The sequence below is a fragment of the Ornithodoros turicata genome, chromosome 3, assembly GCF_037126465.1.
Source record: "Ornithodoros turicata isolate Travis chromosome 3, ASM3712646v1, whole genome shotgun sequence".
NCBI classification, from domain to species: Eukaryota; Metazoa; Arthropoda; class Arachnida; order Ixodida; family Argasidae; genus Ornithodoros; species Ornithodoros turicata.
Window position 1 is genome coordinate 5935132 of NC_088203.1, and position 24588 is coordinate 5959719.

At 45.9% G+C, this 24588-nt stretch overlaps 3 protein-coding genes across 6 annotated transcripts in view; 1 reads left to right on the plus strand and 2 right to left on the minus strand.

The window, feature by feature from the left end:
• Positions 1 to 8089: 8089 nt before the first annotated feature.
• On the plus strand, positions 8090 to 10195 carry LOC135387895 (citramalyl-CoA lyase, mitochondrial-like). The gene is made up of 6 exons (XM_064617094.1): positions 8090 to 8362; positions 8875 to 9066; positions 9177 to 9333; positions 9666 to 9779; positions 9834 to 10012; positions 10071 to 10195. The coding sequence occupies exons 1-6, from the start codon at positions 8144 to 8146 to the stop codon at positions 10164 to 10166; spliced, it is 957 nt and encodes a 318-aa protein (XP_064473164.1). The 5' UTR covers positions 8090 to 8143; the 3' UTR covers positions 10167 to 10195.
• A 691-nt stretch (positions 10196 to 10886) lies between these two features.
• Positions 10887 to 13004, minus strand: LOC135387896 (U7 snRNA-associated Sm-like protein LSm10). Of its 2 annotated transcripts, none has more exons than XM_064617095.1 (3): positions 12824 to 13004; positions 11219 to 11357; positions 10887 to 11166 (listed from the first exon to the last, which is right to left on the minus strand). In XM_064617095.1, the coding sequence occupies exons 2-3, from the start codon at positions 11350 to 11352 to the stop codon at positions 10896 to 10898; spliced, it is 405 nt and encodes a 134-aa protein (XP_064473165.1). In that variant the 5' UTR covers positions 11353 to 11357; positions 12824 to 13004; the 3' UTR covers positions 10887 to 10895. The 2 variants fall into 2 exon arrangements, with proteins under 2 accessions (XP_064473165.1, XP_064473166.1); XM_064617096.1 differs by having other exon boundaries at positions 11219 to 11364.
• A 579-nt stretch (positions 13005 to 13583) lies between these two features.
• The window catches only part of LOC135387897 (early endosome antigen 1-like), a 30648-nt gene continuing 19643 nt past the window's right edge, over positions 13584 to 24588 (minus strand). For all 3 annotated transcript variants that reach the window (XM_064617097.1, XM_064617098.1, XM_064617099.1), the window contains 14 exons: positions 24142 to 24363; positions 23039 to 23158; positions 22875 to 22982; positions 22714 to 22761; positions 22360 to 22596; positions 22080 to 22217; positions 20184 to 20273; positions 20004 to 20126; positions 17555 to 17740; positions 16537 to 16720; positions 16302 to 16356; positions 15389 to 15509; positions 14618 to 14716; positions 13584 to 13856 (listed from right to left, as the gene is read on the minus strand). In XM_064617097.1, coding sequence (XP_064473167.1) covers positions 13734 to 13856; positions 14618 to 14716; positions 15389 to 15509; positions 16302 to 16356; positions 16537 to 16720; positions 17555 to 17740; positions 20004 to 20126; positions 20184 to 20273; positions 22080 to 22217; positions 22360 to 22596; positions 22714 to 22761; positions 22875 to 22982; positions 23039 to 23158; positions 24142 to 24363 — 1854 coding nt within the window. In that variant the 3' untranslated portion in view covers positions 13584 to 13733. The remainder of the gene's footprint in view (positions 13857 to 14617; positions 14717 to 15388; positions 15510 to 16301; positions 16357 to 16536; positions 16721 to 17554; positions 17741 to 20003; positions 20127 to 20183; positions 20274 to 22079; positions 22218 to 22359; positions 22597 to 22713; positions 22762 to 22874; positions 22983 to 23038; positions 23159 to 24141; positions 24364 to 24588) is intronic.

Genomic DNA, 24588 nt, shown 5'->3' on the forward strand with positions numbered 1-24588 from the left:
GTATGACCCTTAGGCTCCCTTTGTAATGGTTTATCGTTCGCGCACGCACACAGACTTCGAGGTACATGTGACTCTCTAGCAATGTGCAGTAGTGTTCCTTTTAATTTGATCCCCCCAAACTCTCCTCAACTAAACAACAAGGGGGCTGCATAACAGCTTCTTTATCGGTAATGTCGCGCAACGCGTCCCTTGTTTGAGAGCAGCTAAGTTGAATACATTTACGTATACGCGAGGGCAAGCCCGTGCAAAGTGGCAACTCTTTTGTGGACAGGACACCAAGAAAATAAAACGGAGCCGTCGAGGCGTTTGTGAGTGTAGGTGTTCCTCGATTTGCGTCGTACTCGTGCGGTGGTGCTTGCTGGCTAGACAGTAGCAACAGACATTCGGATGGGACGCAATCGCTCCAACCCAGCAAGAGAGTACTTTATGGATGACACCACGACAAACAAGTCAGTTTGTAGCATGCGCTTCAAGAAATGAGAAAGCCCATTTGAACAGACAGTAACCTACAGGAACCAGGAGCTACCAATTTCACAGCTGTCTCTTAATATTAAGTACCATGTATGCTGAATAAACGGGTTTGCATTTTGCAACATTGTTTTTTTTTTTTTTTTTTTTGTGGGGATGAGTATTCCCAGAAAGCGAAACCGGTTAAAAACCGGTATGAACCGTTATTTTTTTGCTCCGGAGCAGAACCGGTACCGGATCGTTTATGATGTAACCGGAACGAAAACCGGAACGAAAAACGTTTCGGTTCGACACCCTGCGCACAACAGTCTCCTTCTGAGCTCATGTCTGCCAGGTCATTCTGCTGAGAGCGTTGTGCACGGGCAATCCAGGCCGATTTCCTGGTTGAACATCAATGCGTATGTGTCACAAGCGTTCATAAGTCACAGGAAATCAATAGCTGCGACGTCAGAGACAACTAGTACAATTAACCTGAACATGTAATCTGATTAGCGGCATTCGATAGCCACAGATTGCAGCACTGCACAGTGAAACACCCCGAAGACTATTAAGTAACTTTGTGCACTTCACACGATAGACCTGTATTGTCTCCTTGAGCAGAAAGCATCAAATTTGTCTTACTAGTAGTTCACCGACGGGAAATCGGAAGAAGGAATGCAAAGTTGCGCTCGAAATATTTCCTGCGATGTCCTTCTTGCGTTCATTCCTCCGTGATCAGCCGGAGCTGTGGTTGGCCACAATCTAAATTAAATCGGTAGCAACCGAAACTACTCGCTTGCGTCCGCGAGGACAGAAATCACGGTCGGAGAGAACATGCACGACTCTGCGTGCGTCTGTTAGTTTGCCACCTGCCACTCTTCCCGCGCCAAAGCCCCTCCTCGCTAAATTAAAGGGACTGAAAAGCCGATCGAAACTTTATGTCCAGCGAGAAGCCTGAAGCTTCTACAGTTCAAATGTCAAAATCTAAAAAAGTGCCAATGTCAAAGTCAAAAAAAGAACTACGCTGAAATCGCAGTAGTTTTTTTTTTTTTTTTTTCATCGAATTTTCGATGATTGCATGTCCAGGGACTTAGTACGAAACCGACAGTCTGTCAACAATTGCATCACATCGCGCCTTATGCCGGGAACGCATGTGAGGGCCAGTTCTCACTTGGCGATGCCCGACGCGACGTCGTGAGCGGGCGGCGAAAGTATAGAGGCGCATTTCCACCGCTCCGTAAGCGCGCATCATTTTCATGTTCCCACCACAGTGGCGTTCCGTCGTCCAAAAATCAGGAGGTGTGGCCTTTTTGTGCCATCTACCGTATTTTCACGCGTATTAGCCGCACCGCAGATAAGCCGCAGGACTCGTTTTTAGAAACATTTTGAAAATGTTTTTGCAGATAAGCCGCACTCGCAGATAAGCCGCGGGTAATACGACGCGACTGCTTTGTGTGCTAAACCAGTCATGCACATACAAAATCAATAGAGATGCTCAACGCTCGTCAGCGCCGTACTCCCTGCCAGCTGCCCTGTTCCCGTACTTGTCCGCGAAGTCGACGACTTTTAGTTTGAAGCCGCTGTCGTGGCTGCGCCTTAGCGTTGGAGCCATGCCTCACCTCTAACTGCCGTGCCCGTGTCCACGAATGCTGCTGCTCTCGTCAAATGAGAACTGACGCTTAGCTGACCACGTTTTATCCCGATGTCAGGTGTATTGAACCCTTCCTGTGGGTCTGCCGACAAAGGAGACCGTAGGGAAGGCCATAAACCCTGTCCACATTCCGGTGTCGGCATGATGTATAACAAAGGAGGTCAGTTCTAGTGTTCTATGATCGGATTGTGCCCTTGTTGCGTGTTTTTCGTGGATTGACGGGTTAGTCCACTCGAATGTGGAGTGGACCTGCCCCTGTTCGGTATTGTTCGTGCACTGGCAGGGCGGTCCTGTTCCGAAAAACATGAGGCACTGTCGGCCCTTTTGTTTAAGCCGGGGTATGGGGAAAGTACCAGGGAAAAATAGTCACCAGATAAGCCGCACCCACGGATAAGCCGCAGAGCGTCCGCGAAAAAAATAAATCGCGCATAAGCCGCGGCTAATACGCGTGAAAATACGGTAATTGGTCGCCAGCTGTCGTTCTTGGCAGCTCTCGCCGACGTCGTGAAAGCAGTTTTTTTTTTTCTTTTTTTTTTTTTTGGCTCGACGTCTCTCGTCTCCCGACTGTCTGCGTCTATTTCCGTCGCCAGCTCATGACGCGGCGTCGGGCGTCGCCCTGAGAGTGGAAGCAAAGGACGCGGCCAGTGAAACCAAGGGCTCGAAACACGCGAGTTCCTTTGAGAGATAAAATGAGACGCTTCAAGCGTTTCACGTCATCGTACGTCAGAAAACGGCGGTTGGGTTCCTCTATGAGTTCCAATTTTTCCTGTTTAGAAACGCCGTGGTAAAAGTTCAAGGGTGCAGGCGAGCTGGTACATTGTAGAACGACGATAAAACCTGAGACACGGAACGTGTCGCGTCGTCTTTTTTCTGTTCCGTGTCTCAGGTTTTATCATCGTTTTAGGGCCAGTTCTCACTTGGCGACGCCCGACGCGGCGTCGTGAGCGGGCGGCGGAAGTAGAGGCGCATTTCCGCCGCCCTGTCAGCGCGCACGATTTTCATGTTCCCACAACAGTGGCATTCCGTCGTCCAAAGCAGACGAAAAATCAGGAGGCGTGGCCTTTCTGTGTCACCTAATTGGTCGCCAGCTGTCGTTCTCGGCAGCTCTCGCCGACGTCGTGAAAGAAGGTCGGCATGGCAGTTTCTTTGGCTCGACGTCTCTCTTCTCCCGACTCCGGAAATGCGCGTCTATTTCCGCCGTCCGCCCACGACGCCGCGTCTGGCGTCCCCAAGTGAGAACTGGCCCTTAGAAACGCTGGCTTATGGTGAGCTAGAAATACGGGTGTGCCAATCGGCAAGTTTTTTCAGGTACCCAAAAAATGAAGGATGCTCCAGTGACGCTGAAGTCCGCGATAGGGCCGCGCTCTGGCGGATTTTCCTAAGTCACGTGATGTTCCACTACAGTTTGCCCCAAAAGCGCTGGTGTGCGAATGTCAGTGCTCGGGATGCTATACGGACAAACGAGGACACGAGTCATTCGTTATCAGTTGTTTTGTTGCAGGTATCACCGCGGCTGGCCTTCACTGCTTTTTTATTTGTTTGCTTTTGAACTGAGACAGCCCGACGAAACAAGAAACTCTATACAGCAGTCTATTCTATCGAGCATTAACACAGTACAGGTCCCGACAAAAGTTTACGGCACACGCGAGCGGTGTATTTTCTCCTCGGTACGACACCCTAGCGGCAAGCGGAAGCTGGCGAAATCAGGCCAGTTCACTGCCTCAGAGGGGTGGACGACTGTGCTCTTAGCGACACACAGCGGTAGTTTCGGTATGATTACTGTTGTATGTACCGGCGAAGTGAGTTGGATTTAACTGTTGTGCTCGTCAACAACTCGTGACTCAACATCAGTTGTTTATCAATCAATCAATTATCAATGCCAGAGTTCAATTTTTAATCAGCTCGTCACGCGTCGTCCATAATAAAGTAACTGTTTACAAGATATATTTCTTTCTCTTGTCTACATTTCCAATAAAAGCAATACACCGTAAAGTGTTGCCACCATGATTCATCCTTGTTATCACCATGATAGCGGCGAGCTCCCTGTCTCAACAATCGTTGAATCACGTGTTGTTGGCGAGCACAGCAGTAAAATCCAACTCACTTTGGGGGCACATGCAACAGTAATCATACCGAAACTACCGCTGTGTGTCGCCAAGAGCGGAGTCGGCCACCTCTCTGAGGCAATGGACTGGTCTGATTCCGCCAGCTTCCGCTTGCCGCAAGGGTGTCATACCGAGGAGGAAATACACCGCTCGCGTGTTCCGTAAACTTTTGTCGGGACCTGTACCATATGACGGCAGTGGCATGTCTTGCGGTTTGTGACTTACGGAACGACGCACAGGTTTCATTCGAAACGCCGCAAAACTGTGACAAAGATTCTCAGCAGGTGAAGATAGGCGAATCGACGATACTTTCGAGTCGCTCGTATAGTATCACAAACTGACGAACAAAATCTGTTGTGGCCCTTAGTACACTGTGAAACCACAACAGGGACCATTCTGCTGTCTAGTGATCTCACTCTATGTTAGAAATATTTTCACCAGTGGAATATTATTCCACGAGAACCCCTTCATTTTACGTCTGTCGAAGCAAGAAGTAGACGAGATAGCGTTTTTTTTTTTTTATTATTTACTTTCTTGTTCACCGAACTTGGGAATGTACACGCCCACGCGCTTTACTGATGAGGTGACGAACGAACATCCACAGCATGGCATGTGTTATCACATCGAGACGTTCAGGTGTGTGCCATTAGGTACACCCGTCTGCCGTTATCACGTGACGACTTCGACGTACTGTCCCCTAATTGACAACCACCCTTTCTAGCTACCGTACCCGAGAGGTCTGCCTGCCTGATTAGGCGGCATGTTTCTCGGGAAGGGAAAGGTGGTGGAGAGGAGGTGAGGAAAGGGTGAAGTGGAAGACCGAGCGGAATCCGCTCGGGGGGAGGATAGCTGCGTCCATGGGCCGACTTCAGGGGAACTGTGCCGGCATACGCCTATTACGCATCTGAGGGAAACCCAGGAAAAACCCCAGACGGCACAGCCGGCCCGCGGATTCGAACCGCGGACCTCCCAGTCTCCAGGCGCACGCGTTACCGCTGCGCCACCGGAGCTGGTAGGTACTGTTGGACATTGACAACATTATGCATACATGAAGCACCCAGTCAATAAAGAAGGGAGAGGGTGCAGGCAAGCTGGTATAGAACCCTAGCTTTGAGCGTAGCTCAGCTGTACCAAATTGGTGGCTCTGATGAACAGTGTGATGTCACTTGTTTTTATGATGAACAGTATGATGTCATTTGTACTGTTTCTAAGGCACTTTGTACAATGGTTTTGTATGCCAGCAGCGTACTGTCTGCGAACGGTAGTTTTCGTGTCCACTTCAAGAAGACAATTTTTTTAAGAGGCTTAGATGATGCGTAACTACTGTGTGATTTCCACTAAATATCGGAAGAGATGTGCACACCTAAATACCTGAAACCCTCAACTCAATTAATTGTAGGATCAAAATTACGTGGGAATATATTGAGGTTTGTCTCGTTCACAAAAGATATCATTGCACACTCTGCAAAGTTCATCGGTAGTTGGCATGGCCTACATCAATCATACACACTGCAAACCACTCATTGAGCACATAGTCAGTCCGCGGTACACAAAGGGAGGTGTACACTCCAGAAAACGAGAACAGCTGATTGCCGTTTTCATGGGCGCGGCCATGCGAGCCGACAGGGACAGTTCAATAGAGGAGCAATTTGAACGCGAATGTGGCGCTAGTGGTAGGCGCAACACAGAGCTGTTTATAGGGAGAGTTTGGCCATTAGGAGGAGCCTAACTTGAAGCGCGTCATGCGACGTCACTGCTAAGCCACCTCCCTCGCCGTGCTCTATTGTTGTCCCGTTATCAGCCGGTCGCCGACGCCATATTGATGCTGATCGTTATTTACGATGCTAGGAGGGAAGACACGTGCGTATATTGTCCTTCGAAAGCCCTTCGTCCTTGAACTCTTTCAGTTTGGCAACAAAACCCCCCTTATCACAGGCGGCTGTGGGTCATGAGCCGGTTATTCCTGTTGATTGCATTCATTGCGAGAACAAAGCTGACACACAGCATCAATATGGCGCGCATCAGATGGCTGATAAGCGGATTCTGCTTGGATTCAGGCTTTTTGGGCGGCGCAACGACGACTTTGACGTCAAAATAGGCTCCACCCACGAGGCGGCAAAAGATCAGAGAATGGCCAAACTCTCCCTATAAATGGCTGTGGCGCAACAATTTGCACTTCAAACGACGTAAAACGTCAAAAAGTGGGCAGCGAGGAGGCTTGCTTGCCCATTTGCGCCTGTAATCCACATCAGGGTTCAGAAAGGCTGCTAAATGCCGGTTGGCCGGCACAAGAAAAACGTGTTTGCAATGTTTTTGTCCCGTTGCGGTTCAAGCGAATATACCATTTTTGTGCTTCCTTCCTCTCTTTTCTTTCTTATTTTTTTTTCCTTTATTGTTTTTTACTGTTGTCGGTTCGTTCCGGAGCCCTAGCTTGGAAAGCTACTCCTGTTTAGTTTCGGTATAAATCGGAATGTGGGGGCAGGGGGAACAGTCCACCGCTCCTGGAGTTTTCACGGTGCTGGCTCTGCCCCCCCCCCCCCCGAATTTTCCCTCCGAGGAGGACCTCTTTGTATATGCCGTACTTCTCAATCTCTAACTCCATGTCCCGCAGTGCTCTCCTTCAGGTCAGGTCAGGTTAGGTTAGGTTAGGACTCCCCTGCGACTTCCGAGTTAGTGCGAGCGAGGTATCTCCATAATGGAAAACCTGAAACGGTGCACTAATCACCTCTGTGGATAATAATTTGAAGCATATAGATGAAGGATTCATCTCATATCTAAACCGATTGCCAGCAATTCTGCTCTTTCTGTTTCTCGAAAAAAAGAAAAACAGCTTCATAAAAAAAAAATACATCTTAGTGAATTATGGAAATACCTTGCAGATAAGATTTTCCTCCACTCGCGTACGCGTAAGTGCGAAACTAATGTACACGTAGTCCTAGTTGTTTTTTTTTTTTTTCTTTAAAAAATCTCTATTAAAAATGGCTACGACCACGAAGTATGCGTTTGTGACACCCCGTTTATTTTGTGTGTGTGTGTTCCAGCTTGGACAAATTTTTATAAAAAAAGCCACGAGAGCACGTCATTTTCACAGTTGAGTTCTACGGGCGCGTATCTTTTCCAAGAAAGACTACAATCACTAATAAGGAGGACAAATCAATTAAATTCGTTAATTAACTCTAATAAGGACGTCTTGAACAAAAGCCAGATACCGATATGGGAGACTGCCCTAGTTAAAATCCACACCACGTTTAAAAATTTTGAAACACGTACGTGTATTAAAATATCCATCCCTGAATTTTGATATGCAAATGGCCCAAAACCGAAACCGTGGCAACCACGTTTTGGGGGGTGGTGGTCTTCACGGTACGGGATCGTTTCAAAGAACATAAACGGGACATAAAGAACGCGACCCACGCCACACGGTTTAAGACGGAGCTTACAGAGCATTGTTGGGACACGGGACATTGTTTCGACTTCAACAACGCGGTGACCTTTGGCTCCCCTCGGTGTGTAACAAAAACCGTGGCCCCCTTCCCGAACAATACTCCCATCTCCTTAAATAGCGACCGGTTGTTTAAAATCTCTCATCCAGTTTGACACTGATGATGTCCGTCGCATGACGGACGAAACGTCGGAGTAAAACTTGTTATTTATATAAACGGAGATCTCTACTTTTTTGTCCAGCCGGAGATTGGAGGGAGCTTCAACTTCACGAGAGAAAAAAATAAAAGAGTACCAGACATCGTGAACAAAAAGAAAAAGAAAGGAGGAAGGGGAATGCGGCGAAAGAACTGCATGCCGATTACACCCAGAAATGCAATGTTCACGAACCTCGAAAAGGAAACTGAAATCCATACCATGATGGAGGGCAAGCCGAAGCCGAAGTCGTTTCCGAAGCCATACAGATTTGTGTGGTCTGCTCTTGCGTGCATCACACAAGATGCAGCCGTGGAGATCATTTACGAAAAGTATCAACCGAATTGCCAACATTTCATTGCGAAACAAGTCTACGGGAGGAAATGTCAGCGAACGATACATTCCGCGAAGGGCTTTGCTTTATGTACCTGGCAACGACGAAAGAAAGATCGCAAAGGTTCAAAAGATAGACGTCGACTGTGTTGTGTTGGACTGTGAGGACGGTGTAGCAATCAATCAAAAGGTATACTTATCACTAAGAAACAGTGCTTACGCTTTGCAAAACAGATTGTATTTCAAACGTATGATACTGCTTTATACCATGTAGTGGTACAGTCACCAATTCCATAATATTTTGGATATTTTGGACCCAGACCACCCCTACGACCCTGAAATGTTTTGCGGCCCCTCCTAACATGTCGGTAATATGTTGACGGTATGGACATAACTGTAATACTGCCCCCCTCCCCCCTTTCCTTGGGAGTGCTGGATAAGCCAATAGGGTTGTTAAGATTTTATACTCCTCATTCCACATGTTGTCTGCCACAGCTGATGAGCACCTAAGGTGAATGTGGCTAAAAGTAACATAAATTAACACACCTTTGATACACTGACAAAAGAAAGATACTCCTACTGCATGATCCACGAGTAATATCAAATAGCCAAAGCTGTTTTTAAAGCTGAAGCCACAAATCATCAAAGGCCCAAAGCCTCACTATGCACACCAGACTTTTAAAAACGTCACTTTTGTGGCAGGATGCAGCCCGGGAGACAATCCGCAAAGTCCTGGGAAACACAGAGTTTACCCGAAGGACAGACGTCGCTGTCAGGATTAACTCCGTGGACAGCGGACTTGCCGAGGACGACCTCAAGTGCGTTCTGAGTGCTCAAAAGTTGCCTCAGACGTTACTGCTCCCTAAGGTCGAAGACAAAAACCATGTCAGCTGGGTAAGTTTGACTAGTCACGGCCTGACACAGAGTATCCATGTGACTTCGACGCATGTTACATGTGATCACTTCAAACGGTCTACCAGACTGACTTTCTTTTTTCTTTTCAGCTAGTGGAACGGTTAGGAGATACAAAGTTTCAAATTATCCTGTATGTTGAAAGTGCCCTGGGACTGGTAAACCTCCGTGATATCTTGGAGCACGGCACCAAGATCTGTAGGCTTGCTGGACTGGTCTTCGGCTCGGACGACTTTACCGCCAGCATAGGTACCCTTCCCCCTTTCACTGAAATATAATGCAACACAACTATTTTGCGTATGAGCATAGCCAGTTCGAAATTTATGGAAGCATTAAGGAGTAAGGTTATGTATAAAACAGTATTCCAGTCCTCTGGAAAGCTCTTGTCTCTTGTGGAAATTGAAGTCAACATCTTTAGGGTGCCGGAGGTTACCACAGTGCTGCTGCAGCCAGGCATACATCACAACCTTCACTATGAATTAACAGGCGATGCCTTTGGTGCTCACCAGAGGGCTCTGCTTTTAAAATTACACAGCTGTTTCACGTTCATCATGCTGTGCACGGACCTCTTTCCACTTCAGGTGCTACGAGGACCAAAGACGCCAAGGAAGTGCTCATGGCGCGCCAACAGGTGGTGCTCCTGGCAAAGGCTTACAAACTGCAAGCCATTGACATGGTTCACATCAACTTCAAAGGTCTGGAAATGCCTTCTGGATTCCGCCACGCACTTCAACTGTTCTCCCTTTCAGACGAAGAAGGGCTGAGGGTGCAGGCCCTCGAAGGGGCCCAAATGGGTTTCACGGGAAAGCAGGTGATCCATCCTGCGCAAGTGCCCATTGTACAGCAGGCCTTCACTCCCTCTGCAGAGCAACTGGACTGGGCGAGCAGGCTCCTGGCTCACTTTGACGTTCACCAGCGGGAAGGGAAGGTAGGCGGTAGAGTTGGTTAGACCCTGCACTACTGAGCTTTACCCATTTTCTCTCCAGGGGGCATTCACGTTTGAGGGTGCCATGATCGACATGCCCACCGTGCTCCAGGCAAGGAACCTGGTGCAGGCGTACAGGGCTGTACAGGAGGAATAAACTTTGTTTCGTTGTTTTCTCTCGGTAAACCGAAAGGCATACGTGAAAGACTTAACTCGGGCTTTTCTATTGGCATAGTTACCATTAGGGATGGGCCAACAGAATACACAAATCCTATGCAGAGATTCGAGGTTTGGGAATCCAAATGTCTAAAACGGCAAAATGAACCTTTCGAATCCACAAGCCACGCCTTCTTCTTTCTTTTTAAAATGAACAAATATCTGCATTAATTTAAAACTCTGTTTCATTTTCGGACTTCTTCGTTTACACTGCTCTGGAATGAAAGAGTTCAGGCAGGAACACTTGCATTACAACTTTAAAAGTAACATGGTTTCTTAGTTTTATATAAAGAATTCACACTCGAGAGTTTATGTATTTCCCATAGAAGTTTATGGGTACCTTTTCTCGATAAAGTAAATTATTATTTAATCTGTTTTTCATTAAACGAAGCTATCAAATTCTGCTTCAAAACAACTTTCGGTAGAAGTAATTTTCCCACGGCTTCTTAAACTCTTCATTAAGAAAGGATTCGAGATTCACGGTACATTCCTTGCATTTGGATTCAGATTTGAAATATTTCTGGATTCGTCCCATCTCTAATTACCGTGCCGAGTCCAACGCAACCCAACCTAACCTAACCTAACCTGAGTAAACGTATAGCCAAAGTTCCGCAATTACCAAGTGAGCACTTCTGGTGTAATTAATTTGCAGTGCCACAGATCACCAAAATTAACTTTTTAGTTTCTGCAAAGAACGCTCCCTCTCTCGTGATTTAGTGCTCTTCGACCTTGGCATTGGCCGCCTCCTGGTGGTAACCTTCTTGGGTTCCTCCCTTACGAGCCTGGAGAGCCCCTTGGCGATGGTGGCTCCGACGTCCACTTCGTCCGGAATGTGTACGTATCGGATCTGCTGTCCCTGCACAAAAAACTGCTCCATCTGGTGGCCTTCCTCGCTGTTGGGCGCCGTCAGACGGGCGTCTGTCATGTCCACGTTCATGTAACTGGGTGTAACGTCGTCTCAGTATACGGCTCTCACCGTGCGCCTCACCTCACCAGTCAACATTCTCGATCTTTCCCTGAACAATGCACTCGTTGCGCAGTTCCACAGTGGTTTCCATGCCGACGAGGGACTGCAGCAACACCACCAGGCATTTGGACGACAGTGCCCTCTCTTTCGGGGTGGCCATGCTGACTGAAAACTGCACATTGGTTTCGTTCATGCGTTAATGATGCAAAATGTTTCCGTTGCCAGATGTGCACAGTACCGAAGTTGAAGTGGTCAGTCTATAATTAATGTTGCTCAAATGAGGGATATTTTAATGTGCACGTTTGAGCGTAATATAGTACTTCAGGACAATTAGCTCCCAAATGGGTGACCTTTGGCTACTCACATTAAGACACTTGCGATTTGGATTAGATGGGTTCACGATGCCTCAGAAATCGAAATTTGGCGAAAAATCGAAAAAAAAAGAGAACCGCATCCTTCAAACTTCTGAAGGTTGTCGGAAAAACATTCGTTGGAGACAAGGGCGGATTTAAGGGTCTGTCATGGGGGGGGCACGGTCTTAAGAAAATTTCGTGCTTTGCGGCGCAGCATCGTCCAAGAGATAGGGTTTTTACATAGAGAACACGACCGTATGGGGGGGGGGGGGCGGTCGCCCCCCCCCCCCCCCCAGCGGCCCCACTTAAATCCGCCCCTGGTTGGGGACTGTGTCCATAGAGCACATTTGTGCGCTTCTGAGACAAACACGTAAATTCATTCATTCACGTTAACAAAAATGTGAATCTGCGTCCCTGTCTGCCTGGCACCTAGTATATATGTTCTAGTAGTATTCCACACTATTTATTGTCTCAGAGTATAGGGTTTTGCATTTTGGGTTTAAACTGGAAAAGCCGAAACAAACATGCGCCAATAATTTTTTTTTTTTTTACTATTGTCAGATTTGGTAGAAAGACATCGATTGCACATGCCAAGCACTGTCCTTTACACACGCATGTTTAGCGGACGTCGCTCTCAGGCGCGGTACTGGGGAGGGGGGTCCAGGGGTCCGAACCCCCCCCTCAATTCCAGACTTCAACATAGGGTTCAGTGGACCAATCCCAGCATCAGCATGCACGTGGCACTTGTCCACAAAGGAACCCCCCCCCCCCCCCCCTCGGGAAAATCCTAGGTCCGCCCTTGGTCACTCTGTCCTTGGTCTGTCAATAGCCTGGAAATGTGCTGTACCGACCCTTTACCATTACAACAGCAACTACAGTATCTTTCGTCCTGTCCTCCCTGACGATGACACATTAGATAGTGCATCTAGAAAATGTTTGTTGGTGCTGTTACATAACACGCACAGGTCGAACTCGTCTCGACATATTCACCGAAAGCGAGGGACGCAACCGAACGCTGTGTGCTGTCTCTGCTAGCACCGTAATTTGAACGGAATACAATGACGCCTCACACTCATGCGCACCAACAACAAACGCTGCTTCAAAACAAACATTACGTCTCTAAGTCAGCTAACAAGGGTATTGATATGCACCAAACCCTACGTTCTTAGTTTGACGTTGATGTTCCTTGAGGAGTTGTGTTGTGTTTGTCAGCTTGTGTTTTCCAGCCTCAAAACGGTTGCCTGCAAAACAAGCAACAAACAGGGGCAAGTTTCTTACCACAGTGATGTCGGCCTCGGCACCAGATATATCAAGTACTGGAGCGCGTAGAAAGCACCATTAGTTCGCATAGATGATGAGCTCCACTATACTAGAAAAAGCATGAAAACCATGAAACAAGCGCCGTTCAATTTCGAACTCTCGAACAGAGCCTGGACTGGATATAACGAAGCGAAGTCGAGCCAAGCCAGTCCAGCCACCTATGTTGCTAGCATGCTGTTAGTCGTATCAGCTGCGTCGCAGGAAGTAACACGCTTAACGGCACCAGAAGTTGTATTGTATACTGTATCGTAACACATTTACAGTATAATTAACTAAGTAAGCGTAACTAGCACGAGCAATGTTCGTCTGTTTGGCAAATTGTAGCAGTAATCAGTCTTTCATTACAGGTTAGAGTGGTTTCGGTATCGCAAACCCGGAGGCCCTTACAGTTACGAACGTTCGCGCCTGCCTGTGTCTCCCTTTGCCACCTTCGTTTCTTCGCGCTTGTATACAAACTAGCCCAACAGCACACGCTTTTAAATAAGCCTTTATGATGCAGTCTAGATTTCTGTTGCTTTCGCAGCACATCTTTATTCACCTAGATAAAGGAGATAAAAATATTTGTTATCTTACCAGTTTCGAATACAAGCTGAGGTACCCAGCTCCAAACACTCAACAAAAAAAATTTTATCGCAAGTTTTATATCGTAATTATTAATTCCAAGACGAAGGATCCTATCCAGTGCAGCAAAGTCACCCAATGTTGCTCACGTTGCCAGTGGAGATGACGGCGTATTTTATTAGTTCAATCACTTCACACGAAGCAATGTGTCCACATATATTTCTAATCATTGACAGCAATTGTAAGAAAAGTATCTTCTACAGAAGAGCTTTGTACAAAAATAACTCTAATACTGAGTCGATCGAAGTCATTTAGTAACTTCCGTGTAGCAGACGTTGCACACTCGGACCGGCCGTTTGGAAGATGGAATGGTGGCACTTTTAGACGAGCACTCGTTGCAGAAGATGTTGCCGCAATTCCGGCAGTGGTGCTGGGCAAAGGAAAGTTCCTCGTGAATCACCTCGTGCAAGTGAGGACTGCGTAACAGGTGCACAGACAAAATCCGCCGCTACTCTAATCGCAAAATGACATTTGATTATGGAAGATATTGCCGCATTATTAGTAGAGATGGGAAGAATCTAAAATTTTTCGAATCCGAATCCAAATCCGAATCCAAGGAAAGTTTCTACGAATCTCGAATATTTCGAACCCTTTATTTAAAGAGAGTTTTAAAAAGGGTTTTAAAAAGAGTTTTAAGATTTTTAGTTTTAGAGGAAAAAAAAAACACTTCTAGTGAAAAGTGTTTTGAAGCAGAATATGATGCATTTGTTTAATGAAAAACAAATTAAATAATGGTTAACTTTCGGAAGAAAATATACCCCGTATAGTTCTCCTTAAGCGTAATTTATTTAAACATATTATTCATCAACTACAAGAAATGCAAAAATTCTCGAGTTTGAATTATTTCCATAAAGCTAAGCAACAATCAAAAGCACAAACCAGGTTACTTTTAAACTTTTAACGTAATAGTTCCTGCCTGTTGGCAAACGAGGCTTTCGGCAGACTGCGGAGGCGCCAATTTGAAAATGAAAGAAACAAACGTGGTTCCAAAGATTTGATTTGCTGTTTTGGGCACTTGGATTCGGATTCGCAAATCTCGAATCCTTGCCTAGGGTTCGTGGATTCGCGGATTCCGTTGGCACGTCCCCAATTATTAGCCTATCCGATAGAGTAGCCGTATGATAAACCAACCTTTCGTATGGTAAGTGTGAAGGGCTTCTGGCAGTCCATGCAGTTTGCGACCTGGGAGTCGTCAGCCCATTTGCGACCTTGATGCCTTGCATTCTCGATCTGGTAGAAAGAACAGTGTTTGTTGTGTACGGCGCTCGCAACTTACAAACCAATATCCCGTTGCCGTGGCTTCAGTACAGGGTCATACCCACGTTCTTTCAAGGGGTGGCAGGATGTTGACAATTCTATCGCGTGGCAACAGAGTCGACATAAAACAAAATCTGGGGCAGTCTTCGAGACGATATTTGCAACGTCCGTTTTGCCACTAGCATCCTTAAGATTACCGCGCAAGTTTGCGATAAGTCGTTGTCTGACGTGAGGTAACGATAATTAGTGAAGTTCGGAGCACGAATGCTCGGCTTATTAAACTACGCTTGCGACGTGGGGCAGTTGGTAGCGGCACATCATAAAAGCAGCACAAGCGACGAAGACACGGGAGAACTTTGCAGGACAACAGCTTACTTGCAACTAAAGACGTTTACTAAGACACAGGGGGAAAAAAGGAAGGAAACTTCATTAGAATGTGCTACGTCATACACAAGCATCTGAACTGTAGGGGATCCTAAGGAAATATCGTGCTTTGCGGCACAGCATCATCCAGGAGATAGGGTTTTTACATGGGGAACATGGCCGTATGGGGGGGGGGGGGGGGGGGGGGACGCCCCCCTCCCCCTTTTAAATCCTCTACTCCTCTAAAAAAAAGTCTATGCTTAGTTGCTTTTTAAAGCCAACCTGCAATGCCTGATTTTCCCAGCCTAGCTCCTGCAGTGCAGCCTCGGAGTCGTCCAGCCTCTTGCGGAGCTCCGACGTGGTCTTGCGCAGCTGGTCGCATTCGCCCTCAGAGCCGAGACACCTGGGCAAAATGGCAATGCAGCAAAATTAACGGTACTCCACGCACTTACATTTTGCCCCGTGTTTCACCCAGGGTGCCACGGTATGAATAATTTGTAAACAGTCGGTGCTAAGCGTTAAAAGCGTCCATTTCGCTGATCGCCCCCGTGACATCGGCCAAGAACTGAGCGGTGAGCAGCTCACTTGCATATGTGCTCATTAGTGAAATAAGACTAATACCTTCAAAATTTTACTTCGGACAGTTTTGGAACCTCCGTTTTACAGATTGGGACCCTTAGAGAAAAGCATTCCAGTAAAAATACACACACACACACAACGGAAACATGTTGCCACTTTGTGATTTTTTTAACCTTTTTTAATTTTTAATTTTTATTTAGTTTTAAAATTTAAATTATTATTATTTAAAAATAAAATAAAAATAAAATTTAAAAATTATTATTTAAAATTTTATTTTTTATTTCATTTAAAATTTAATTTTTTTTTTTACCAAAACAAATTAATAACTCCAATACACCAATAAGTGTCAACGTATTTTGTTTTCTTTTCTTTTTTCAATATTTTGCAATGAAGGTCCCGATCGGTAAAACAGAGGTTGCGAAAGAGTCTGAAGTAAAATTTCGAAGTTAGGAGCATTATTTCATAATGAGCACATGCAAACACGCCCCTCACCACTCAGTTCTTGGCTGATGCATCAGGGATGATCACTGAAAAGCGAGTCTTTCGATAGCGCCACCTGTTTACAAATTATTCAGCCGGGAAATCTTCATGAAACACCAGGTATGCGGTCCCATACCTGTCCAACAGAGCCCTCCTTTCCTCGACAGTGTTTTCCAGCTTTGCCTCCAATTCTGCAGCAAAAATAAAAAGCATGCACTGTACCAGTAATGCCGGAGAGTTGCTTTACAACCCTTCAGTAGTAATGGGCGTCTCGACAGTGATGCTGCGAACGCTTACAGAACGTACCGGTCAGGGTCTCCCTGTCGTACGAACTGCCGTAATAGTGGGTACGAAAATGGAAAATTACTTGCCCAATTTATCTCCGTAGAGCTGGTCCACTCGAGCGTCGGCAGCCTCCCGTTTGTGCCTCTCGTTCGAGAGGTCGGTGCGGAAGGTGTCAAGGTTGTCGGAGAGGGCGCCAATGCGCGCTTCCAGCGTCTCTCTCTCCTTCTCCCGCTCGCTGCTCAGCTCCTTTCTCTTGGCACACTCTGCCTCCTGCACGTATTCCTCCGCGTAACTCCTTTGTCCCCGTGGCTTTCCCCCGTTGCTGGCTCCCCATTTCATTCCCTAGCTTCCCCATTGTCTCTCAACATTTCTCCATTTGGTGCCGCCGCTTCCCAATCACGCTCACTTTCCCCATTTATTTTCCCCAAATTTTAATTTGCCACCATTACATCACTCAAAGTAGCACAACTTACTCAAGAAATTTCCCCGTTTGCTGTTAAACTGTTAACGTTTGCAAGCTTGTAATTTTCGAAGACCTCGAAGAAACCATGAAGCTTGCGAATTTTAAGGGTTTAAGTTTACTAGCAAGGTTTGACACTTTAAAAACTATGATATAATCGCAAACTATCATCACAGGTGGTCTCTAGTAAGGATTGGACTTCTTTGCAGCACAAGCACGTGCAAGGTTACCTGTTATGAAATGCACAGTGACCACACCCTCAAAAAGTAATTTGGAACAATTTTTTTTAGCAACAAAACTTTAGTTTTGGAGCAGTTTAAAGCATGCAAACCACATGGTATCCTTTGAATCACAAAGGCATGCTCACTTATGTTGGCCTCCATAGGAAAAAGGAATCACTTGTAGTGGAATTACTTAATGGCAGTACGTGCAGTCATGGACTTAGCACAACGTAAGTCAATTGAGCCACAAATTTCAGCACAGAGAATTTTCAAAAAAAACCTAGTCGTCACAAACACGTGTCCTGGCCACCCATATCACAAAAAAATTCGGGTCACGAAACTGAAAGGTGATACGGTAACTTCCTCATTTTCTGACAGTTTGTCCTCGAACGAGGACAGAAAGAAAAAAGAGAAGTCTCTCACCAGCTGTGCCTTGTGTTTCTCGAGAGCACCCTTCAGGGCCGAGTTTTCGCTCTGTTGCTGCTTTTCCTTAGCTTCAAACCGTTCCCGTTCTTCCTCTTTCTCAGCACGCAGGGCGTCCATGGACCCCTGCAGGTCCACCTTCTGCTCAATAAGCAACTGCCTCGCCTCCTTCAGGGAAGTAATTTCCTGCGCAAATCACGTTCCTTACACTCACTCTGTTTTTCTCTTCACTTTGTAAGTAGGGCCTGACTTTTTAGGGTTAAACCCGTATCCGCCCGATATTTACCCCCCGAACGAAATCTGTAAAAATTCGGGTTTAACCCGAATCTACCCGAAAACATCCGGGTCGCGTGGCACACTCATAAGCGTGCATTAAAATAAAGTTTGATAACATTGCTAAACATTAGTTCCATGTTAAGACAAATTTTTATTAAACAAAAAAAATCACCCGAATACACCCGAATTCCTGACGACAGAATATGCCGTAACGGGATTTAACCCGAACACACCCGAATTTTCAAATGAAAAATATCACCCGATATTTACCCCCCGAATTTGGCCAAAAATAAAACCCGAAAAAGTCAGGCCCTATTTGTAAGGTCGTACAAGATCGAGAACTGCTTTCAGAAAACGATTTTAATTTATACCTTTGCCGCCTGTTCAGTTTCTGTAGAATACTCTAAGGGGTCTGAGATTTTCAGGTTGAATGTATTTTTCCTGTACCCAGAGAGGGGAGATCGAGTGCTACGGTCAAACCTCGATATGACGGAGCACTACAGTGCAATGAGATTTGCGATACAGCGAAATAATCTGTATTCCCCGCTGCAATTGGCTGCCATATTTTGTCGGGCTGGATAGAAAGAAATGTTCGGTACAACGCAATCGTGTTCCCCGTGAATTTTTGCTGTGTCAGGGTTCAACTTTATTTTGAAGTCAGGTGCTATCGATACAATCCGGTGTTGTCGGGTTACCGTTTTTCTTTTTTTTTTTTTTTCCTTTTTTCTGGCCAGCGAGCGTCCCGCAGTTGAGGGTGCACACATCGGTCAAACATGTATTCCTCACAATTCATGATCATAAACACTACATGCTGTAGCACCAAATGTGCTTCGCATTATAGTTTATTGTTACGCTCAGATAATATTTTCGTCGGACGTCTGCGCAGACTGCTACTAAATTGTGTTCGTGATACACGATACAACGTAATATTCTACTGGAATTTTGGGAGAAATCGGCTTTAACTGACACTTTTCCCATATTGATCCAGGAGGGAACGATAGGGCGGAACCAAGGTTTAACCCGAAAATGTCAGATCCTAAGCACTGTCCCACCTCGTTAATATGACACTGGTTAACGTGACACTGGTTAATGTGCCACTGGTTAATGTGACACTGGTTAACACGACATCCTTGCTTTGTGACACTTTTTCTCTGGAACCGTTCCCTCCCAATGCCCTCCGCATGTAGGTCTTGTTCGTTAATATGAAATTTCGTTTATATGACAATGACTACTATTTTTAGCACAACTAGGGGGGCAAATACGTGTACTTTACCCTCGTCCTTTACTATGTCCGCTGAGCCACTGAACCCACGGTTCTCCTGACATGTAACGGCCAAAACGACCATCCCCCTTTCCGGGATGACACGCTCAAAAGAGCAGCGTCCTTGGTCATACGGTCGTGCCGACCTGCTGCAGTCACACGGCATTCGTCAACCACATCTGAGAAGAAGCGCAAACGAACGGAGCTGACTGCCGGAATGAAGGAGCACGTATGCGTCAGATTGAGAACGGCACTAAGAAAACGTCAGATGTTGGCAAGATGCAGAACTAAGCGTTGCTTTTCCCAAGAAAATTAAGTGTTACACATTCTTTTAAAATGTCTCGTATGTTCGTATCCCATTTCCACCTTACGTACATTTTCTACTCTTCGAAGTCTCACGTAGAGCGCGTGGTACGACTCGTAACACGATGGCGTTCGTTAACGTGACAATTCGCTTTATGACTAGGGCCTGACTTTTTAGGGTTAAACCCGTATCCGCCCGATATTTACCCCCCGAACGAAATCTGTAAAATTCTGGTTTAACCCGAATCTACCCGAAAACGTCCGGGTCGCATGGCACACTCGTAAGCGTGCATTAAAATAAAGTTTGATAACATTGCTAAACATTAGTTCCATGTTAAGACGAATTTTTATTAAACAAAAAAAAAATCACCCGAATACACCCGAATTCCTGACGACAGAATATGCCGTAACGGGATTTAACCCGAATACACCCGAATTTTCAAATGAAAAATATCACCCGATATTTACCCCCCGAATTTGGCCAAAAATAAAACCCGAAAAAGTCAGGCCCTATTTATGACCAAAATCGGCGGGAACAGCCGTGGTCACGTCAACGAGTCTCGGCTGTATACAGCTTTCATGGGTGCGTTAAAGACACCCGTAATTTACCTTCGCCATCTGCTCTGTCTGTGCGGTATACTGCTTTCGTAGGTGCGCTAACTGGGAGTCCAGCTGGGCAGCCTTTGTCTCCCACGAGGCACTTTCCGCATGGAGGCGTCCTTCGAGAGCATTCTGAAATGGGACGTCAACAACATCTAACAAAGGTCTCATCTTAAAAGTGGGAACCACCTTTTCTTCCGAGAGGGACTGGACTTGGCTCTGGAGAGCTGAGATGTGTTCCTCGTACAAATTCACCTTGGTCAACAGTTCGTCCCTCTTCTGCGATGACATGAAATATGTTCGAATGAGAGGGCTTGGAAAGAAGGAAGAAAAGTGCAGTATACATTCATCGGCACTACATTGGCATGAAGTACATTCAATTGAGAGGTAGGAAGGGAGTTGCCTCAGGACAGAAGACGCCGATATTTCGAACAGAGACTGTTCGCCCAGAAGAAGAACAGTCTCTGTTCGAAATATCGGCGGCTTCTGTCCTGAGGCAACTCCCTTCCTACATCTCTACCGGTTCGCTGGATTTCTACCCATCTACATTCAATGGAGAGGGCTTGGAAAGCAGGAAGAAAAGTGCAATATACATTCATCGGCATTACATTGGCATGAAATACATTCAATTGAGAGGGCTTGGAAAGAAGGAAGAAAAGTGCAATATACATTCATCGGCATTACATTGGCATGACATACATTCAATTGCGATGGCTTGGAAAGAAGGAAGAAAAGTGCAATATACATTCATCGGCATTACATTGGCATGAAATACATTCAATTGCGATGGCTTGGAAAGAAGGAAGAAAAGTGCAATATGCATTCATCGGCATTACATTGGCATGAAATACATTCAATTGAGAGGGCTTGGAAAGCAGAAAGAAAAGTGCAATATACATTCATCGGCATTACATTGGCATGAAATACATTCAATTGAGAGGGCTTGGAAAGCAGAAAGAAAAGTGCAATATACATTCATCGGCATTACATTGGCATGAAATACATTCAATGGAGAGGGCTTGGAAAGCAGGAAGAAAAGTGCAATATACATTCACAGGCATTACATTGGCATGAAATACATTCAATTGAGAGGGCTTGAAAAGAAGGAAGAAAAGTGCAATATACATTCATCGGCATTACGTTGGCATGAAATACATTCAATTGAGAGGGCCTGGAAAGCAGGAAGAAAAGTGCAATATACATTCATCGGCATTACGTTGGCATGAAATACATTCAATTGAGAGGGCTTGGAAAGCAGGAAGAAAAGTGCAATATACATTCATCGGCATTACATTGGCATGAAATACATTCAATTGAGAGGGCTTGGAAAGCAGAAAGAAAAGTGCAATATGTTTTCTAGACCCGTGCGAATAGACGACTTTCTGTCTACAAACATGTGGCGCCCCGAGAAGACCGGTTCGAGGTTGTATCTTGCTCTGATTGGCAAGAAGCGGGAAAAATGCGTCGGCTGATAGGCCGATAAAGCTGATAGTGCCCGTCAGCATGCCTTGCGTGGTGGCGTTACGTAATCAACGACGCAGGGCTGCAGGTCGTCTACAGTGGTTTGAAAACCGAAGCGAATACCAAGTGAGTAGCCGATTTGGATATGGATATATACTATGGATAGTATTGGATATGGATATATGCTAGGCCTAACGGACTTGAAACTGGCCATTTTGCAAGAGGTAGGTCGTTGAATTGGGCTAAATCACCTCACTTTAGTGAGGTTAGTCTAGGTTAGGTTCTACAGATTGGAGGGGTCCCCAGACATGCAACTAGGCAGTGCAGACGTCGAGACTGGTGCCTCGGGTTCGATCGGAAGGTCCTCGGTAAAGGTGGCGGATCGCCTTCAAGAAACGGGCCATAAAATTTAATTTTTATACGTTTCACGCAATATACGAGGGTCATTCCTGTTTAGTTTCGTTACTAATTAGCTCCTCTTTCACGTAAAAGCGTTTTATTTTTGTTTTTATTCCTTTTTTCTTTAAAAAAAGCCAGTGGTCCCGATACGGAACTACATACATCCGTAAAAATGTTTCATAAACTGTCTTACGTTGCTTGCCGGTGAAAATTAAGAGATCACACCTGAGTGAGGTCGTGCACGTCAAGACGACTCGCTTCCAGCTCCGCTTTCAGTTGCTCCAGCTCGTGTTTCGACTTTGAAGAAAGCGCTTGGTACTCCTCAAGTTGCAACTCCATTGCAACCATTCTCGAACTTAAGCTCTGCGCACAAGAAACAGCATTTCTTCTTCATCAGTCGACTTGGCTTGGCTTACATTTTGTGCTCTTACTAATAAATCACCTTAGAAGTTAAGAATTAGAACTTCAAAAGCTAAAGAGAAACCTAAAGCCAAGAACGCCTTGCCTCGTGCTCCCCCTTGAGGCGACTGCTGGCATCAGTCACTTGCGCCAGCTCGGACCCCAACGTGTCAGTTTTAGCGCGGGACTCGGAGAGAGCACTGTCCAGCTCCTCTGTCCTGGACGTCAGGGTGTCCACGGTACTTCGGAGCGCATCCTCCGAGCTTCTCAACAGGGCAGACGCTTTCTGTTCCTCTTCCAGCTGCGCTTGCACCTTTTTCGCCTCAGCTTCAAAATGCTGAGCCTATAAAAAAAAAAAAAACAAGCACGAAAAAAAAAAAAGACAAAATTCCAATTCCTTGTATAGTATACAGAGCCAGCAAGCACCGAACAAACACTGACGGCCATGTAAACGCCTCACCTTTTCCTTGGTATTGCCCAGGTTCTTTGCCGTGTCTTCCAATTTTTCCTTTTTGGAGACAAAGTTATTCGCTTAAGATGAAATATCTGTGGGTCTACCAACCCTGGTTATATGTGTGACTGAAATTTTTTTAGGCTTGCCGAGTTACTAAAAAATGTCACCTCAAGTTGCGAGCAGCTCAGCTCCAGTGCACGCTTGCATTCTTCCAGTGAGCGGATGTTATGCTCAGCTTCCTGCTTCAGAGTGTCCATTTGCTCCTGCAACTTGGCCTAAAGAGAAGAACCTCATCCAGGTCACCACTGTTCGCTTCGGTTTCAACGCTTACGTTTTCTTCTTCCTTTTGGCGGCGTGTTTCCAGATAGGTTTTCTCAGACGCCCGCAGCTTTTCCTCCGTATCTAGCAGACGACCCTCCAGTGTTTTCTTCAACTGGTTCACCTCATGATGCTGAAGGGAGGAACGAATCGCACGTCAGTGCGTTCGAGCTAAGGATGGTACGGTAACTACTACGGTACGGTAACAGTATGGTACGGTAACTACTACGGTACGGTAACAGTATGGTACGGTAACTACTACGGTACGGTAATGGTATGGTACGGTTACTACGGTGGTATGGTAACTAAGGATGGTACGGCAACTAAGGATGGTACGAATCGTAGTCTGTGAACTCTACCAGGGTTACTGCTCCGAATAAATTATACCGATGACTTTACAAATGTATACAGTTTTTTTTTTTTTTTCAATTCGATGCAGATTTTTAATGAAAAACTATTAGAACAGCATAAATTCCGTTTTTGAACGTGGGTAATACGGCCAGGTTGACAAGCTCTATGGGAAAAAGTGTAAGGTGGGGCTCAAACGTACCATTAGGTCGGACACCACAACAAACACCACTGGACCTTTGAAGTTCTGGGCTGTTTCTTTGTTTCATGTTTTCTACCACTATTAGACTCTGATCAACAACACAGAATTGTATACACATAATAAGACTATTTTTGCCGACAAAGTGGGAAAATTAATTTGTAACAAAGTACCACGGATGCGTTGCAACTTCGTTAAATCGGTGTTTAACTGCACTTGTAAAATGTATTCAAAGGAACAGGTGAGCATGTTTCCCTCTACATCCTGTACTTACTGAATGTCATTAACTGGGCACTGCAAACCACTTTTACGACAATTACAGCATTAACTGACATTCACAGTTACGTTAACCTAAGTGACAGTTATAACCGCATCCACAAAACACCAGGTGGCGATGGTAGCAGCACCTTATGCTGTAACTGGGACGTTTTAAGCATTCAAAAGCATTAATACTAATGTCTATAAAGTCAATATGGTTGTCTACAAGCATGTATGGACACACTTAGTTTGGACTGAAATAACTTCAAATAACTTCAAATTAATACGAATGAGAGAATTTCCACCCGCACCTTCTGCTGCAGGGCATTAAGCTGCTTGGCTGACTCCTCCAGCTTGAGTTGCAGGGTAGTCTTTTCGGCTGTGAGTGTGGCCAGCTCTTTGCTCTTGTGGGAGAGCTCCTGGTCCAGGGTACTACACCTAGACTGGAGCTTGCCACTCTTTTGGCGTTCGCTCGTCAGTGCAGATTCCAGCTCCCTGCACTCGCTGCTCGTGCTGGTCTGCAGGGAAGTCACCTGCGGCAACCGCCTCTCTCCTTAGCTGAAACGTTTCTCACAGCCCTCCAAAGGCACATGGATGGGCCATGTTCCCTGCTTTCTTCAAGACAATACAGTGAACCCTCGTTAATATGACCACCACCGTTCCCACAGATTTTGGTCATAAAGCGAATTGTCATACTAACGAGAAACGCACCATCTGCTGATCTCAGAAACCGCTTCGTTCCGGCCATTCTTAGGTGC

Bases quoted from the DNA above. Each gene is read 5' to 3' on its own strand.
- LOC135387895 (XM_064617094.1), top strand. From the start codon at position 8,144: ATGCAGCCGTGGAGATCATTTACGAAAAGTATCAACCGAATTGCCAAC. The intron at 8,363-8,874 runs GTATACTTATCA...CTTTTGTGGCAG, and splicing joins GTGTAGCAATCAATCAAAAG to GATGCAGCCCGGGAGACAAT. The intron at 10,013-10,070 runs GTAGGCGGTAGA...TTTTCTCTCCAG, and splicing joins TTCACCAGCGGGAAGGGAAG to GGGGCATTCACGTTTGAGGG.
- LOC135387896 (XM_064617095.1), bottom strand. From the start codon at position 11,352: ATGGCCACCCCGAAAGAGAGGGCACTGTCGTCCAAATGCCTGGTGGTG. The intron at 11,167-11,218 runs GTGAGGTGAGGC...CGTTACACCCAG, and splicing joins AAGATCGAGAATGTTGACTG to TTACATGAACGTGGACATGA.